The following is a 19074-nucleotide window of genomic DNA, read 5'->3' as shown; positions in this document are numbered from 1 at the left end:
CAACTTAAAAAAAAAGGATATTAACATGAACATTGTGTACAAAATCCAATTAGTTTCCACTTTTCAACATAATCGTAAATCTTAACTGTCAAATGGCACAACTGTTCATGATGTACTGCCTATCTGCCAACGCATCATGTTCTGCAAACAACGCAGACAATCAGCGAACACAGGTTGCATTTCTGGTCCAGATCAATGTCGATACCACTTTACAAAAGAGTGGATGAACTGATCGACTGTGACCGACGATACACTTGTCCACTCATCTGCACACTCCTCCCTCCAAATCACAAACATGTCCTCGATTGTAATGTTGGTGATGTACTGTTCACCAAGAGGCCCATGTTTGTTACATACGAAAGACACCAAATGTAGTGGGCTGTGAATGTGCATTGAGAGCGGCACTCAGACTGAGGCCAACAACTAAACGAGTGTCCACAGGGTCAATGATGCCATCATCCCATAGCCTATTGGGTTTAAGGGCAAAAGAGAAAAGACGAACAATATTGTCAAACATCAATATTGCTTCTTGTGCAGTTAAGAAGTTCTTGTCACACACCCAAACTGCAATATGCACAGCCATTATAAAATTCTTATAGAAGGCTAATAAATTTGCTAATGCGAAATGATCTGTTTTCAAAATGCTAACGTGTGGGAATTGACATTTAAGATGAAAAGCAATTCATAAAATTAAAGATAAATTTTCCAAACAAACTGTTCTTGGAAATCCTTTCAAAATTTTCCAAAAAACCCCAAAATAAAACAATCCTGATGACGTCTGTATTGACAGTAAAATGTCAAATGAACACCGAAGATGCAGCAATATTGAGACAAATGTTAAGTCTAATTTAAAATCCAAATTTAGTGTTAAACTTTTGATTATAAAAATTTGACTTTTTTTTCAATTTGGTTGTGTCATATGTGCTATTATTTTTGGCTCATATATCATTTTGGAACTTTTACAAATCTGACATTGTCTCTTGCTCTGCAATAGCATTGAATCAACTATAACGGAACTCGGTAGAGCGCATACTTTTGCCAGGCTGAACAGTTTACGTTTTAGATCCCACTAATAGGCCGGATTTGCGTCAGGACCTGAACCAAAATCTAATCGGCTTGTTCTTGTCACACACCCAACTCATCCACCAAGTTTTGCCATGATCCATATGACTGGTGATCAGCAGGGCAGAGACAACAGGTGACACTTGTTGCTGGCAGGTAGTGCAGCAAGCGTTGTGATGGGAGATTTGATCTGTGCCCTGCTGCTTCATCAAGTTAGGGGGTTCAATTCAGTTGAGAAGATCCAGTGAGCTTCATTACGACAATATTAAAGTTTTATAAATTGGACAAAAGATCAAACCATTTAGAAAAACCTGACAAATTACCGGTCATTGTTTTGTGCAAACGATCAAGGACATGCGACTTGAATGTCAGACTATTGGGTTGTACGGGAAACTGGGGTGCATTGGGACACCGGCTGCATTCTAGCGAGCAGCTGATCTTCCCAATGTGTTGTTAAAGATATTGTTACGGGAATGGCATAAGGCGTAAATGGGGAATAGTCGCAAGGTCGAAGCTGTTTATTTCTAGTAAGTGGAACACCCTGCAACCCATGCTTCCAGAAAACAGATTTTTTTTTTAATTTTGGTCACATTTTCCATCCAATCATCATGTAACTTTATATGAAGTTACTTTGATGAACTTTGTATGAACTTTGTATGAACATATTCATGTGCATGTGCATGAACCCACATACTTTGTATGAACTTTGACCTTTGCACACATTTCTTATTTTATCAACCCGGTTGTGGGATGGTTTTGAAGGCCATAAAATACAAGTTCATGAGTCTTTCCTTAATGTTGGGAAGGGAGATGCACAGAGCACACCGTACAAGGGCAAGCATATCTACACTTGCCACGATAAATAGTTTGAGGCAAAATTATCCAAGTCTGAACTGAAAAAAAAACACGGGAAAAGGCAGGAATCCCAAATCAATTTCCCTTGATTTTCAAGGAAGTCCTGGGAAACGATTTACCAGGAAGAAACACGAGCTTGGGTTCTATTTGTTTGAAAGCTTTTCTCAGCTCAAGCTCAAGAAAATTAGGCTGGCACCATCTCCATTCTCTATCATACATAGCATCAGCGGTATAGACAACATATAAGTTACAATATATCTTGAGAACATAGAAGATAATGAGCACTAAAATATTATCCTGAACTTTGTGTTGACCGGAACTTTCAGTCGAGTCCTTTTTAATCTCATTTGCATTAGGGGTTCGGTCAATGTTCAATAAAACATGGTCAAGGATGGTTGTGGACGACTATTACTAGTAGTTATTTCATCGTGCATGTTAGCATAAGTGTGACATAATTAATTAAAAGCGAGGCAGTGTTGAATGTGGTGTTTAGAAGCTCTTGTCTCCCTTTCCCCAGTGTTAGTGACAAACCCCATTTCACCTCCATCCATTCCGCAATGTTCCCTGTGTATTTTTTCTGTTCTTCTCACAGCATAAGCAAAACTGCATGGAAGATCATGGTGCAATCAGATATGGACCGACACAATGGCAGCAAGCCCGGCGCATGAACAGAAACCACTGGCTCCTGCCAGCCAATCAGCATATGTGCGTGTCATTCGTGGGACGTGAGAGACCAGATAAGAAAGAGCGGTGGTGTGGAGATCCCACATTGTGGAGATCCCACGCTGTAATTGAGATCCCACAGTGGCTGCGTGGAGATCATGCCGAGGAGAATATCCCGCTGTGGTGTGGCGATCCGTTGATCATTACCTCTTGGATAGGTTCCACCAGTCTCTCCAATCTGTCTCATCAACCTCCTGCTGTGTACCGTGTTCCCCGTATAAGTGAGGGGCTGATAAGCATAGATAATTAAGTTTGTCACCAATAATTAAGTTGTTGCTGATACTGTGTGTGCGAGGGATTTATTTTAACATACATTCATCGAGTTGACTTATTTAGTTGATTGAACAATTAAGCCAGTACATGGAAACAATTGGGAATCGGCTCGCTAAAGCGTCATTAGTTGAAAACCAAAACGTCCTTCGACATTGCTCGGCCAAATTCGGAAGGGTACATTTGGAACGGCGCATGGTCCTCAAACCACTGACCTGCATGTGAGTCATGGGCCGACGCGGCGACCGCTCGTCCCTTACCTGCCTGGTGGTTCGGCGGTGTGGTTGGAATCCCACAACCATTAGAATATTAATTGTTAACACATTGGCACGTACAACATTATGATGGAGGTGTCAATGTGTCGGCACGCAATATCGTTGGCCAAGAATAGCTTTGTAGAAGTTATGTACCAGTTCACGTTTTTCCTGCAGTCTGCATGAACATATGGTCTTTTGTAAGTCTTCCAAAACAACCTACTTATTGCAGTGTTGTTTAAATGACCTGTCTTTGTAATTTGCACCCCATCCGAATATGGTGCTTTCCTTGAAATACAGCATCAGCGAAAATGCCAAACCTGCAGGGATATTGTTGAAAACAAGCAAGCATGAACAGATTGCACAGAGTCTTCCATTTTCCCTCTCTCCTCCAGCCTCCCACCAATTACTGGACTCTACCTTTGCTTTCCTATATTGTTCCCTTCTCCAGAAATTTCCAAAAATGTTTTTTTTTCCCAAAAGTATTCCCACCCCTTTACCTGTACAATGTCAAGTGAACTCGATCTGCAGTCCATTCTCCACAAAGCCATGCACAAAACCCCAAACTCTTTCCAACGGCCATACAAGATTAATAAAAAACATTGAAACCAGATGTCTGTAGATAACCTTCAACAAATCCTGCAGTGCATGTCATGAACAAGCTCGTCTTTGTGGGATCTGGTTTTATTAATTTTACCATGTCCCACAGGATTTCGACGGAATATTGTGTGTCATGTTTCTTTATGAAAATCTCATAAATGGAAGGGAATGATTGGGTGAAGCAGCATTTGACCACAACATACGCTGCTGGAGTTTGATTGCTGAGTATGCATTGCCCACTGACCATAAACAAATCCACAAAATATTTCTTTCTTTTCGTAAATTTCATTCATTACCTGCGGTAAGGTAGTGCTGGCATGGAAACAATGTGACGATGTAACTGGGGAAGCAGGGACATTCGATCACGAGCATTGAGTGTAACTAAGGGATCGGGGAGAGGGGATGTGGTTGCTCCAAATTTAAATATCCCATTAATGGGACCGTGTCATGAAAAACAATTCCTTTCGTTATAAGCATTCACACTTCCAGTAAATGAGTTGTCACAAGAATTGCAATTACCCCTTTTAAGGCTTTCTTCTCAGGCTACAAATAACACGGTTCTTAGTGACATTCTTGGCACAAAATTTAAATAGATCCACATAACACAAAAGGAGGAAATATTTCTTGCAATGTCCACATTGGCTTTGTGTCAGCCTGAGAAAATCTCCCAAGGGTAGGAAGACCCGGTGTTAGATACTCTGTCGTGTCTGTTTGTGCGTCTGTCATGTTGATGAGAAGAAAACAGTCATGTGAGAAAAGGAAAATGGATACATTTTGGTGTGATACGGGACTTTCAAAATGACAGATGAATGCTAACGAGGACGTTCACGCTCTGTGTGTGTGTTTCCAGCGACTCGCTTCTACCAACCGGGCACTTTTAACCTTCCATTACTAGCGCAAAATATATAAGTCAAATCGTCTTTTAAACATAATTTTTGGCATTTAATCAAAAGAGTGGCAGTTTCAGTGTGGTTAACCATAATATAATAATGTTCTGTTCCTGGATGCAAATCGGACTCACAAAAATATAGGATATACAAGAAATAGCCATAAATGAGAGGTGTCAAGTTCCTACCATTTCCTGTTAACACAAGCGAGTGGCAGCACTGCATATCTATGTATGACTGTATGTATAATGGAGCAGATACGTAATGTGTATGGTTGCATGCAAGGCAGAAATAGCGCCACCTTCAGTAGTAGCCGGTATTACAAATCATCTTCCTTTATCTTTTGATATGGAGGATAAGATGTTGTGAGAAATAAAATGTCTTTCAAAAATTATAAAGGGCATCTTATATATTATTTCCGAGTTTGTGGTTTCGTGTCACGCTATCTTCGACTTTGTTCTGCGCTCGAGTAACGTGATATTTGGCTTACATTATCTCAAAGACCATATGAGGTGCATGGTACAAAAAAAGTAAATAAAATGGTTCTGAAACAGTGAAATCGTATTCCACTTACTGCATTAAAGTAAAATTACTACTGATACTCTGCATCAGTTCCTTTCTCAAACACACTCACCCTAACATGTCACGCAGAGCGCGGGTTATGCTAGTTTCCAATAATGTTCCGCAACACATTGCTCACCTGAGGTGGGTTGAGTAGGGTACTCATTTTAAACGTTGATTTTAAACTTATCCTGTGCATTCACAAGCCTCAGATATGCACTGACCATTGATGTTCAGAAGCACCCAAATCAGATACGGTGTCTCCCTCCAACTCTTTAGTTGTGCAGAGGCACACCCCTGCTTCATCTCAGGTTCGGTACTTTTCCAAGTATATTCAGCTTCTTTTAGAAGCTTTGTGAACCATTTAAGTATGAAACATTTAAGTGCATGCACGGTAGCAAGTCACATGCCCTGAATATCTCTATTTCTTGGGGGTTCTGTGGATGTGTACTGAGCATGCTGGGTTGGATTACGTCATTTTGAAAGTTCTATATTCTACATTGATATCAGGAGTGTAGCGTAGAAGCTGACACACCATCTAAAAACAATACTGAGACCACTAGTGTGCCCACGGGACAAAAAAAAGGAAAATAATTCCCATAAATGAATTGCTCCCAATGGTTTTTCAGAAATAAAATAAATATATATATATATATATATATATATATATATATATATATATATATATATATATAATAACAAACGGGTGATTCATATCCACATAGCTGGGAGGCATTCCGTTTACCAAGATACACGAGGCAGTATGACTCGCCACCCAAGTGATGATCATTAGTGCAACTTGCATTCTGCTCATTGTAGTACATTAATAGCAAGCTAAAGAGTAATTGTATGTTCATTACTGGTACCCTTTTATCTCTTTTGCAATTATTAATGTGCATTACTCAACCTATTCATTAAATAAAAACACAACAGAAGTGAGAAATGGAATTTAATTAAATCTCGCCAGTATTCAGACTTCCAGAATGCTTAGTGGCAGGCACTGTGATGTGAATACAGTATTACAATTCCTGAGACTTTTCCAGAGGGAGCTCTCACGATGCTATATTCAGTGGTGTCTCCATTCGTCTGTGTGGTCGACAACTTGGAAATGCCAAAAAATCATTCACATCTCTCCAATGCGAGCCAAGAAAAAGTTATTGAATGTTGGTGCAATCCTACATTTTTGTACTGAAGGTCTATGCTTTGATTACATTAATTTTTTTCCAACAAACAATTTTTTTTATTTTCCTCTCAACAAAAGCAGAGGAAGGTGAAAAAGTTTGATCTGCAGTTCCTATTTTGCCATAACAGTCCTGAATTTTCTTCATTATTAGGCAGCACAAGTTGTGGGGTAGCATCATTGGCTGAGGGTGTGGCTGTGCTCCTGATGTAATGCCCTCTGCTGGTTAGGGCAGGAATTTGGAACTTGGCCTTTGTGCCGGCGATAGCTCGACTGTTTATCGCACAGTACTGAATGAACTAGCCACAAAAGAGAGTTTTTGTTTAAGTCTCTACAATGGCTCAACAGATCAATTTCAACTTTTGTTTTAATAAATAACTTGCACATTTCATTGTTTGTTATATCGAGTGAAATTAGTTCATTAAAAACGGAGCCTTTCCACCAAAAGTGCCAATTGTTACAACGAGAAAGAACAATCAGAGATTGCAGACCCTGGTCAGGACTTGTTTTGTGTGGCAAATAAATGGAAGGATTTACTAAATGAAAGGTCATTTATTCGAATGAAAAGTCGAAATAGTCTAAAGGGCAAACGTCTGAAAAGGTGTAAAGGTCTGAAAAGGTGTAAAGGCATCTAATGTCAAAAGTATCTAATGAGTCTTAAAAGGTCTCAGGGGTCTAAAAGGGTGTAATTTAAGGTGTAAAGAGTTTGAATTACCCAAAGTGGTCGAAAGGGTCTTAATACATCTAAAAAGGGTATAAAGGTCAAGGGAATCTAAAGGGTATTAAAAGGTCAAAAAGGTGTGAAGGTCTAAAGATCTAAAGCATAGAAACTGGAAAGGAGTCTGAAGGGTCAAAGGGGTGTAAAATATTTGAAGGGTCTAAAAAGAGTAAAAAAAAAAATGGTCGAAGGAGTCTGAAGGGTATAAAGAGGTCTAAACGGTACATTTCAATATTACGTAATTACAGGGATGTGAGCACAGAACTAAAAAATAAAAAATAAAAAAATAAAAAGGGAAACTTCATGCAGCACAAAGCGTTGCCATGCAAACCCCAATTAGGGGATCTGGGGGAATGTTAAAGCCAGAAAAATTTAAAGAAATTTTACTGCATTTCCTTAAATCTGGTGCATTTAAAAAAGCTTTTACTTCAATAACATTGTCCAAATTTTCAATTTATGTTATGAAGATTAAGTGAACATCTGGAGTCTGGACCAACAGGATGTCAAAGTAGGTCAAGAAATATTTGATTCATATAAAAAAAATCATGATTATGAACTGACTGCAAAATATTCAACTCTGACTGCAGCACGATAATTCACTAATAACTAATAACTACTGAGATGAATTTCAAAACAAACAATTTTTAAGTTAAATTATTGAGATCGAATTTGACAACATGCTTCAGTTTTCCTGCATCTTAAAAGCATTACTCAGGTTTCTAAATTCCCAGAAATGACAAATGAGGGTACAAAGCAAAGTAAATCTTCTGTTAATAGTTTCCACAGCAATGAGAGGGCTGACAATATGGCCTGGAGGTACGCACTCACTTTTAGGCTGCCTTGCCTGCATTTGAATCTCGACCCAGCTTTAAACTCATCCCGGTGGTTCACAGGCAGGGTGATGTGCCATCACTCGGATGGACGGTAAACAGGCGTCCGTCCCGTCTGTTGGTATTAAATTTCTTTTCCACAAATTTATTTGTAATATTATATTTATTTGAAATTTCATTTGCAATATAAGAAGGTCCAAGTGGTCTAAATGGTCAAAGGTCAACGCTGTCTAATCTGTCTGAAGGGTGGAAGGGGTCTAAATGGTGTTCATGTCTAAGGGGTCTAAAGGGTCCTCGGGGTCTTTTGGGACTTTCGGGTCTTCAGGGCCTTTTGGGTCTTCAGGGACTTTTGGGTCTTCAGGGTCTTTGGGGTCCTTTGAGGTATCTAGGGTCTTGGTGAATTAATGTTCAAACAGGATGTGATTAAAAGCCAAATAATCTTCACAGACTAAAGGACGGCTTCACCGCCTCACCGACCGTGTTTTTTCGTATACACACACATATATATATATATATATATATATATATATATATATATATATATATATATATATATATATATATATATATATATATATATATATATATATATATATATATATATATATATATATATATATATATATATATATATATATATATAGTGTTGTGGTTGACCAAATTCGCAAACCACCATGCAGGTCCCTTAGGTGAGATATCTCTAAGTATATGTGTAGTTAGGCCCCAACCCGTTGTCTAGAGGGAATAAATGTCATTCATGCGGGCTGCGACCCTTCAGGATAGCCGTTTTTCTTTTACTATCTTTATTTTGGACCAGCCGCCATTATTACCACCACCAACCACGTCTCAACAGCCATCACACAACAACCACCAACCACAACGCGGCCATCACAACAACAACTACGAACCACAACGCCGCTTCACCACAACCGCCACGACCTTTACCGTCACAACTCGCCACCATCGCATCACCGTCATCTCGCGCCACTCGTGGGCACCGATGCTGGACTCGTGCGGGGCGCGCACCGAGCAGCGTGTTCAAAAACATCACAGACTTTCCGCAGAAAAACGGATCAAAAACGACTCACGCCCACTTTTGTTCCGTCCAATCGGTGAGCGAGGGGCGATTTGGCCCCGCCTCCAGGGCGTTGGAGGGCGGTCGCTATATGCAAATTCATGGATCAAAAACCATTCACGCCCACTTTTCCTCGGGCCAATGGGGAGCCAGCAAGAGAGGTGAAGGGTCGGAGGCAGAGGGTCAAGGGTGAAAGAGCGAAGCCACGGGGCTTATAAAAACGACTGCGTTCGTCAGACAAGTTCAGTTGGAAGTTGGAATGAGTTCAGTTGGAAGTTGAGTAAGAGTTCAGTTGGAAGTTGAGTAAGGGTTGAGTGTGCGGAATTCAAGAGAGTCGTCGGTGGAGCTGGAAAGAAGTGGTACTAGTCGGAGTGAAGAGGACGGAGCTGTGGAGAAGTGACGGCGGCGAAGGCGGACGAGGGGGTGCTCGCGTCGGTGCCGGGAGCGGCACAGGGAGAGGCCAGCAACGCGACCGAGGTGGAGGAGGAGACGCTCGCCGCGGGACCCGAGACAGGGTTATATCCTCCTTTCCCCGAGCATCAGCAACCCCCTCCTGTTTCCCCCCGCGCTGAGATAGTGCGACAAAGGGGGCCCCCTTCCCACCCCCTACCAGACACTGTCCGCGAGGCCCGCGGAGTTGAGGCACCACCGCCACTTCGCGTCTCATCATCAGACGGGTAGGCCCGACACGGTCTCGGCCCCAGGCCCGCCTACCCCCTCATCCTGGAGGGTGGTTCTCTTTTCTTTTGCTTTGGGAATGTGTGTTGTCGGCGCCGTCTGTGAAGTAAAATTGTATAAGTGTTGCCGTGTGCCCGGTAGTCGGATAGATCTGCATTGTTGCATTTGCTTTTTGTGTAATATTGCATTGTCTTCTTCTTTTACATGTGCTTTTGGTGGAATTGTATATGTGTGCTTTCCGTTCGTCGCGAAATAAATGTGCTTATTGTTGAACTGTTTTCCCGCTTCGCTTCGTCATTTCTTTCATTGAATCCCCATCTTGCTTCACGTAAAGGGTTGGTCATGGGCTAAGACGCCCGATAATTAATCGAACCGTCGAGGCGACGAATAACACCGCTCGGTTATCCCGATAGTACGGAACGGGTCGCTTAAGTGGCCCGTGTCCGAAGTCGACCTGCGGCGAGGTGCGATCGCCCGGTCTACCCTCCGTGTGGGTACTTAGGTAGGTCGAATTTGGCGAGCAACCCTATCCCACGCGGGGGCCGATTGGCACGATCGCGGTGAGACTGAAAAGGTCCACCCGTGACTGGTTCCCGGCGTTAGTCCGAGAGGGTCACGACTGGATTGTCCGTCCGGTGGGCGACGTGCCGCGATTCGTGTTACGTGGCCGTCCGCACGCCGGCGGGCGCGAATCCACAACACTGGTGTCATGAGTGGGATACAAACCCATCGCCCTCCTCACGGCACTGGTAACGGAGAACGGGAAAACGGGCTCTCCTGTCTCCGGCTAAATTCACGGGAATCGGTCCAGGGGTGAGAGGAGCGACCCCCGATTCCCTCCAAATTACGAGCGAGCTAAATTAACCCTTTAAGAGAAGCAAGATGGCGTCTCAAGGCGAGAGGGAGCCGGGGGTATTAGAAATGGATGTAGAATGTGTAGAAGCCATGGCTCAGGATGAAATCCCCGTGCAGGAAATGTTGGTTGCACAGGAAAACGAACTCGCCCAACTGAACCCAGAGCCCGAAATGGGTGCGGCAGCGGCCGCGGTGTATGACACCTCCCCTCCCCCTCTCCACCAAAACCCTTCCCCAACCCCTGCCGAAACGGCTCACCCAAGCGCACCCGACATGGCCCAGCTATTCACCATGCTGGCAAAATGAATGCGGAAATGATCGAAAAGATGGATACAAATACAAATGAAGTGAAAACGACGATGGATGCGAATACACAGCAAATGAGGGAAGAAATGAAAAAGCTGCGGGGTGAGACGCAGAACATGGGCCGATGCCTGCAGGCGGGCATGAAGGCCGTGACCAGGGAGATAAAAATGGCGACTCCACGTGTAGGAACGAACGAGCTGGGAGGGGGTGCAACGGCTGACAGGCCCGCGGTGGAGGCGGGCGAAAAAATAATTCGGGGGGCGTGTTGGGCGAGGGTCGTGACAGAGGAATCGACGGTGACCAAGAGGGAAAAATTAAATGGGGAGACCAAAACGTGTGAGACGAGACACGAGGTGACGACAAAGGAAATAATAATAGTTGAGACAAGGGAGGTAAAGGGTGAAGAGTTGGCAGTGACGGTAGCCGGGAAGGGAACGATAGAGGAGAGACTGCACGGTGAGGACGGGGTAAGTGACGTGCACACACACACGGAGGTAGTGGAGGACAATGGGGTTGAGCTCGCGGAGCGTGTAGGGACCCAGTGCGAGCACCTGGGTGACCTCCTCCAGGAACGAGGGGAGGGAGTATGCCCCCTTGAGGCGAGTCACGACCAGGTGAGTTCGGTCGTGCTTTGCGAGGTTGAGGGGGCGAGTGCTGCGAACGGGTGCACGGAAAGCTTGGGGGGTATAGAGGCCCCGGAGACCCTTGTGGGGACACGAATCCCCAGTGTGGTTGTCCCTGTGTGTGTGGTGCAGGGTGTGAGTACGTCCCCGTGTGTGGAAGCGACCCCGTGTGTGAGTGGTGTGGTGGCGATGGTGCCGGAGTACGTGCTTCCCAGCACGCCGTGTGTAAAAGGGGCACCGCAAGTGAGTGAGGCACCGCGGGTGAGTTCCCCCGCGTGTGTGAGTGAGGCACGGAGTATGGATGAGACACCGCGGTTGAGTTCCCCCGCGTGTGTGGATGAGGCACCGCGGTTGAGTGCCCCCGCGTGTATGAGTGGGGCACGGTGTGTGGATGAGGCACCGCGGGTGAGTTCCCCCGCATGCGTGAGTGAACGGCTGTGTGCAAGGTCGCTGTGTGTGAGAGAGCGGTATGTGAGGGAGATGTCGGTTGGCATGCGGGAGCACGCAGCCGCGTCTCCCGGTGTGAATGTGATGGAGTGGACTGTGTGCGTCGTAACACGCAGGTGTGCGTGGGTGGAATGGAGGCGACGACGGCGACATGTAAAGAAAGAAAGCCGAGTAGCGGCTGTCGCTATTTCGGGGACCGTGCCGGGTTCACCCAGCAGTGAGCACGCGGTTCGTGCTGTGCAACGCACGAGACCGCCACGTGCTCGCTTGCGAGAGTGAAGTCCCGGTCCGGAAACGCACGCGGTGGATTTGCCGATCCCGCGGACGGACAAAGTTTAGGCAGGTAAATGGATTTGGACCGGACGGGTTCTCCACGCGATCGTGTGTGTTAAGCTCCAACGGGCAAAGCACATGTGTTCGCGTGGGGAACCCCTCGAGACGTGGGGCTTGTGTTTTTTTTATGCGCACGGTGACGTCATGGCTGCACGTGGGGTTGGAATCCGGCAGGAGGGGTATCTCTGCCGGATGGAACCGTCCAAAGAGGGACGAGGAACACGTGCAGCTGCATGACGTCACGGGCAGGTGCAAAGTGCGCGAGTTGCCGCGCTGGTGATGCGCATGAAAAAAAAAAAAAAAACAAGCCTCACTTTCGGGTGCACAGGATTCCTGGGCAAGGAGGGAAGACCCCCTTTCCGGGGCACAGGATGAAAACTAGTTAGGGGGAAGGGTTAGCTCAGTTAGACCGACTTCATGGGGCAGGGGTAAGTCCTCATGGAGTCCGTGGAATGGATTAGGTAGAGGGATTATAGCGAGATTTAGGTTGGGAAATAAAATGAATTTTTGAGTTAGGAGACAGTGACAGACTTGTGAATGTGTAGAGGGGACGTAGCTTAGCTACGTAGGTTAAAAGGAACGTGCTGTAGTTTAAGGGACGACGTGGGAGCACGAGTTAGTTAGGGGATGTAGTTAGAAGGATGGCAGAGTTCAGTGTGTGTGTGTTGAAGAGTTGGTGAGTGAAGTGGAAGCATGTGCTTGGTGAGTGAGTGAGGCCAGCGGGTCTGTGTGTGTGGAGCGAATGGGGAATGCATGGTGCGATGAGTGATTGGGGGGAGGAGTGACTCCCGCCCAAGGGACCCCGGGGTCAGTATAAAGTGAGTTAGGGGGTTAGTCAAATTGAAAAATGGAGGTCGTTTTGTTGTTGGTGGGTGTGTAGGCTCGAAACCCGTTTGGAGGGGTGCAGGAGCCCTGTTGACGGGCTTGGGAGCGTGGCTGCGAAAGGTGAGTATCGCTGAGTGGGTACCCCGGGCACCAGGCTAGTCGGCCGCGGTAGGCCATGGGCCCATGGGGGGCCGGGATAGAGTAGTGGGCACGGGTGCGCCTGCTTGGTGCGGGGGCCCGGGGCGCCATTAGCCGCGTGGGCAGTGTTGTGGGCACGGGTGACCCTCGGAAAGGGGCCCAGGAGGCCGGCCTGCCACGTGTGCGTTTCAGGGGAGGTGCCATGGGGGGCACTCCCCGGTGTTAGGGAGCTGGTAGGCTCGGAGGCAGTGTAGTGCCCGGGGGTGCCATAGCGGGAGATTCGGCAGAGGGTCGTGCCTGCCAAAGGGAGCCACGTGTCCCAGCCAGGAGACCGTGTGAGGGCACGGAGAGAAAATTGGGGGGCGAGGCCCGAAATTGTGAGGACACCAACACAGGCGACGGGAATCTGGGTTTATAGAACCAATAGTTTAAGCGAGAGGCGCTTGTTGAAAGCCCCGGGGTAGTTTAACAGTTAAATGGTTAGGGTAGATTAGGAGATGTACCCCTCCGCACCATCCATCCCCTCGCTCTCGTTGTGGGCCGCTGGACCCACTTTGGGTTAGATCGCCGAACTCTGGGGAGGCCATTCTGAGGCTTCGTTGGGCCTCGACACAGGACGTTAGCTCTCCCTTATTCCCCTCCGGGAAGGGAACGTAGGGGTTGGGAGTAGGCTAGGTGACAGGATAGGTTAGCCGAACAAGGACGATAAAGGGGGTTAGGGGACGATTTATAGTGGGGAAGTAAAAATAAATAAATAAATAAATAAATAAGTTGGGGCTAAATTGGGGTTTGACAAATTAAGGGAGTGGGTATGTACAGTGACAGGCAAAGGCGATAGGTTGGGAGGGAGACAGGTAGGTAGGTCCGAGCCCGCCTTCCAAGTGGCCAGCACCACCGCACTCCCTCCACCAACCTCCACCGAACGGCAAAGGCTGGCCAGCTTCATCTGCTGGCTGCGTCGCTGCAAGGCAAAGGCCGGCCCACTTCATCGGCAGCTGTTGTTTTGCTGCAAGGCCTGTGCCGGCCGGATCATCTGCAGCTGCTGTGCTTCAAAGCCTGTGCCGGCCAGTTCATCTGCCGGCTGTGTTTGCCTGCAACGGCCTTCTTCTGCAGGCTGTTTTTGCCTGCTGCCTTTGCCATGCCATGCCCACTGCCCCTGTTCACCAGCCCCCATTCAATTTTTGCTTTGCCCCCCCCCCCCTGTTCATTTCCATGTGCGCCAGGATCCGCAAGGCAACAGTTTGCAAGCTGCGAGAACTGCCCTGTTGGCAGCTACAACACGGGCCTGCAGTGGCGGCCCGTGCACCGTGTTTGTGTTCATGCATCCATTCGTTGTGCTCATTGCGTGTGCCACTTGAGCTGGCACGGAGACTACGTTGTGCAGCCCATGCACCGTTGTGGTTCACTGCGTTCAGTTCAAAAGGGAAGGCCTTGGACTGCGTGTGAGCAGCCAGCCACGTTCCCTGTCACCTGCATTGTTTGAGCCAGAGACTGCATGCGGGCAGCCTGGCTCCCTGCTAACTGCTTTCTTTTTGCAGAGTTCAATGATCCTGGGCCATGGTTTAGTGTAAAATTTGTAAGTTAAGGTAAGATGTACTGTAAATATGAGTGCGCCCCCGGCATGTATGTCTTAGCGCCGGCAATTTTATTTAAGTCGTCCGTGTGAGTGAGTTTGTTTAGGTAGTTACGCAGCCCTCAGGTTATTTATTTTGGGGACACGAATACCATGAATGTCGCACTCAAGGATCCGTAGGTAAAATGTACGAGGGGAAAACTACACATGATGGCACACGAAAATTTGACGACTCGGGACGAGTCTGTAAAAAGGGGAGGGGGTAGTGTTGTGGTTACCAAATTCGCAAACCACCATTCAGGTCCCTTAGGTGAGGTATTTCGGTAAGTACATGTGTAGTTAGGCCCAAACCCGTTGTCTAGTGGGAATACATGTCATTCATGCGTGCTGCGACTCTTCAGGATAGCCGTTTTTCTTTTGCTATCTTTATTTTGGACCAACCGCCATGATTACCACCACAACCACAACATCAACCACCAACCAACCACCGCTTCACCACAACCGCCACGACCTTCACATCACACCTCGCAACCGTCGCATCGCCACCGTTCTTGCGCCGCCTGTGGGTACCGGTGTTGGACTCGTGCAGGGCGCGCGCCGAACAGCGTGTACAAAATCACGGATTTTGTGCTTCAAAAACGGATCAAAAACGACACACGCCAACTTTTTGCCGTCCAATCGGTGAGGGAGGGGCGAATTGGCCCCGCCCCCAGGGCGATCGATATATGCAAATTTATGGATCAAAAAGCCTTCACGCCCACTTTTTCTCGGGCCAATGGGGAGCGAGGTGAAAGGTCAAAGGGAGGGGGTCAAAGGCGAAGCTACAGGGCGGATAAAAGGACCGTGTTAGTCAGTAGACGAGGAGAGTAAGAGAGAGGAGAGTCGGAGAGTAGGAGAGTAGGAGAGTCGGAAACAGAGAGTCAAGACTTCACGGGCGGTGGAGTTGGCAAGAAGGAGCTGGTCGTCGTGTGCGTTGGAGTCGGAACGGAGGGGACGGAGCTGTGGAAAGGCTGCGACACCAGACGAGGGGGTGCTCGCGTCGGGAGCTGCACCCCAGGGAGGCCGACAGCGCGACCTGGCCGAGGTGGAGACGCTCGTCGCGGGATAATAAAAATCCTCTATACCCCGAGCATCAGCAACCCCCTCCTGTTTCCCCCCGCGCTGAGATAGTGCGACCAAGGGGGCCCCTTTCCCACCCCCTACCAGACACTGTCCGCGGGGCCCGCGGAGTTGAGGCGCCATCGCCGCTCCTCGTCTCATCACCAGACGGGTAGGCCGACCCGGTCTCGGCCTCAGGCCCGCCTCATCCTTGAGGGTATTTCTTTTCCTTGGTTTTGGGTATGTGTTGTCGGCGCCGTCTGTGAAGTAGAATTGTATAAGTGTTGCCGTGTGCTCGGTAGTCGGTATTAGCTCTGCATTGTGTTTTCGCTTTTATATTTGCTTTTTGTGTAAATTGAATTGTGTTTTTCTTTTCTGTGTGCATTTGGTGGAATTGTATATGTGTGCTTTCCGTTCGTCGCGAATAAATGTGCTTTGTGTTGAACTGTTTCCCGCTTCGCTTCGTCATTTCTCCCATTGAATCCTCATCTTGCTTCACGTAAAGGGTTGGTAGTGGGCTGAATACGCCCGATAATTAATCGAACCGTCGAGGTCGACGATAACACCGCTCGGTTATTCTGATAGTACGGAACGGGTCGCTTAAGTGGCCCGTGTCTGAAGTCGACCTGCGGCGAGGTGCGATCGCCCGGTCTACCCTCCGTGTGGGTACTTAGGTAGGTCGAATTTGGCGAGCAACCCTATCCCACGCGGGGGCTGATTGGCTCGATCGCGGTGAGACCGAAAGGTCCACCCGTGACTGGTTCCCGGCGTTAGTCCGAGAGGGTCACGACTGGATTGTCCGTCCGGTGGGCGACGTGCCGCGATTCGAGTTACGTGGCCGTCAGCACGCCGGCGGGCGCGAATCCGTAACACTGGTGTCAGGTCGTGCGATACAAATCCATCGCCCTCCTCACGGCACTGGTATCGGAGAACAGGAAAACGGGCTCTCCTGTCTCCTGCTAAATTCACGGGAATCGGTCCAGGGGTGAGAGAAGCGACCCCCGATTCCCTCCAAATTACGAGCGAGCGAAATTAACCCTTTAAGAGAAGCAAGATGGCGTCTCAAGGCGAGCGGGAGCCGGGGGTATTAGAAATGTATATGTGTAGTAGTGTAGAATCCATGGTCCAGGATGGAATCCCCGAGCAGGAAATGTTGATTGTGCAGGAACACGGACTCGCCCAACTGAACCCAGGGCCCGAGGTGGGTGCGGCAGCGGCCGCGGTGTATGACACCTCCCCCCCCCCCTCTCCACCAAGACCCTTCCCCAACCCCTGCCGAAACGGCTCACTCAAGCGCACCCGACATGGCCCAGCTATGCGCCATGCTGGCGGCAATGACAAATGAAATGAAAAACGAAATGAAAGGCATGAACAAACAAATGATCGAAAAAATGGATGCGAATATGAAAAACGAAATGAAAGGCATGAACGAAAAGATGGATGCGTATACACAAAAGATGGATGCGTATACACAAAAAATGGAAACAAACATGAAGGAGGAAATGAAAGAGCTACGGGGTGAGACGCAGAACATGGGCCGATGCCTGCAGGCGGGCATGAAGGCCGTGACCAGGGAGCTGGGAATGGCGACTCCACGTGTGGAAGCAAACGAGCTGGAAGGGGGTGCAACGGCTGACAGGCCCGCGGTGGAGGCGGGTAAAAAAATAATTCGGGGGGCGTGTTGGGCAAGGGTCGTGAAAGAGGAATCGACGGTGACCAAAAGGGAAAAATTAAATGGGGAGACCAAAACGTGTGAGACGAGACACGAGGTGACGACAAAGGAAATAATAATAGTTGAGACACGGGAGATAGAGGGTGAATTGGACGGGGTAAGTGACGCACACACACACACGGAGGTAGTGGAGGATAATGGGGGTGAGCTGGCGGACTGGGTAGAGACCCAGTGCGAGCACCTGGATGGCCTCCTCCAGGAACGAGGGGAGGGAGTATGCCCCCTTGAGGCGAGTCACGACCAGGTGAGTTCGGTCGTGCTTTGCGAGGTTGAGGGGGCGAGTGCTGCGAACGGGTGCACGGAAAGCTTGGGGGGTATAGAGGCCCCGGAGACCCTTGTGGGGACACGAATCCCCAGTGTGGTTGTCCCTGTGTGTGTGGTGCAAGGTGTGAGTGCGTCCCCGTGTGTGGAAGCGACCCCGTGTGTGAGTGGTGTGGTGGCGATGGTGCCGGAGTACGTGCTTCCCAGCACGCCGTGTGTGAGTGAGGCACGGAGTGTGAGTGAGACACCGCGGTTGAGTGCCCCCGCGTGTGTAAGTAGTATGGTTTGTGTGAGTAGTGAGGCACGCGTGAGTGAACGGCCGAGTGCAAGGGAGACAGTGTGTGTGAGAGAGCGGTATGTGAGGGAGATGTCGGTTGGCATGCGGGAGCACGCAGCCGCGTCTCCCGGTGTGAATGTGATGGAGTGGACTGTGTGCGTCGTAACACGCAGGTGTGCGTGTGTCGAATGGCGACGACGGCGACATGTAAGGAAAGAAAGCCGAGTAGCGGCTGTAGCTATTTCGGGGACCGTGCCGGGTTCACCCAGCAGTGAGCACGAGGTTCGTGCTGTGCAACGCACGAGACCGCCACGTGCTCGCTTGCGAGAGTGAAGTCCCGGTCCGGAAACGCACGCGGTGGATTTGCCGATCCCGCGGACGGACAAAGTTTCGGCAGGTAAACGGATTTGGACCGGACGGGTTCTCCACGCGATCGTGTGTGATAAGCTCCAACGGGCAAAGCACATATGTTCGCGTGGGGAACCCCTCGAGACGTGGGGCTTGTGTTTTTTTTTATGCGCACGGTGACGTCATGGCTGCACGTGTGGTTGGAATCCGGCAGGAGGGGTATCTCTGCCGGATGGTACCGTCCAAGGAGGGACGAGGAACACGTGCAGCTGCCTGACGTCACGGCCAGGTGCAAAGTGCGCGAGCTCTGAGTTGCCGCGCAGGTGCTGCGCATGGAAAAGAAAAAAGAAAAAGCAAGCCTCACTTTCGGGTGCACAGGATTCCTGGGCAAGGGGTGAAAGACCCCCTTACCTGGGCACAGGATGGAAACTAGTTAGGGGCAAGGGTTAGCTTAGTTTGACCGACTTCATGGGGCAGGGGTAAGTCCTCATGGAGTCCGTGGAATGGATTAGTTTGAGGGATTGTAGCGAGATTTAGGTTGGGAAATAAAATGATTTATTTGGAG

General features: G+C 48.4%; 1 protein-coding gene across 1 annotated transcript in view; it reads right to left on the bottom strand.

The window, feature by feature from the left end:
• MCCC2 (methylcrotonyl-CoA carboxylase subunit 2) overlaps positions 1 to 19074 on the bottom strand; it is a 250557-nt gene that overhangs the window by 134 nt on the left and 231349 nt on the right. The window contains exon 17 of the mRNA XM_085848665.1: positions 1 to 467. This exon is cut by the window's left edge and continues 134 nt beyond it. Within this exon, the coding sequence (XP_085704791.1) occupies positions 350 to 467 (118 nt within the window). The 3' untranslated portion in view covers positions 1 to 349. The remainder of the gene's footprint in view (positions 468 to 19074) is intronic.

The sequence above is a fragment of the Eptatretus burgeri genome, chromosome 12 (genome assembly GCF_056783735.1).
Source record: "Eptatretus burgeri isolate ZD-2024b chromosome 12, Ebu_testis_v1, whole genome shotgun sequence".
Lineage (NCBI taxonomy): Eukaryota > Metazoa > Chordata > Myxini > Myxiniformes > Myxinidae > Eptatretus > Eptatretus burgeri.
The sequence above is the reverse complement of the archived record's forward strand: the minus strand, read 5'-3'. Positions and strand labels throughout refer to the sequence as shown.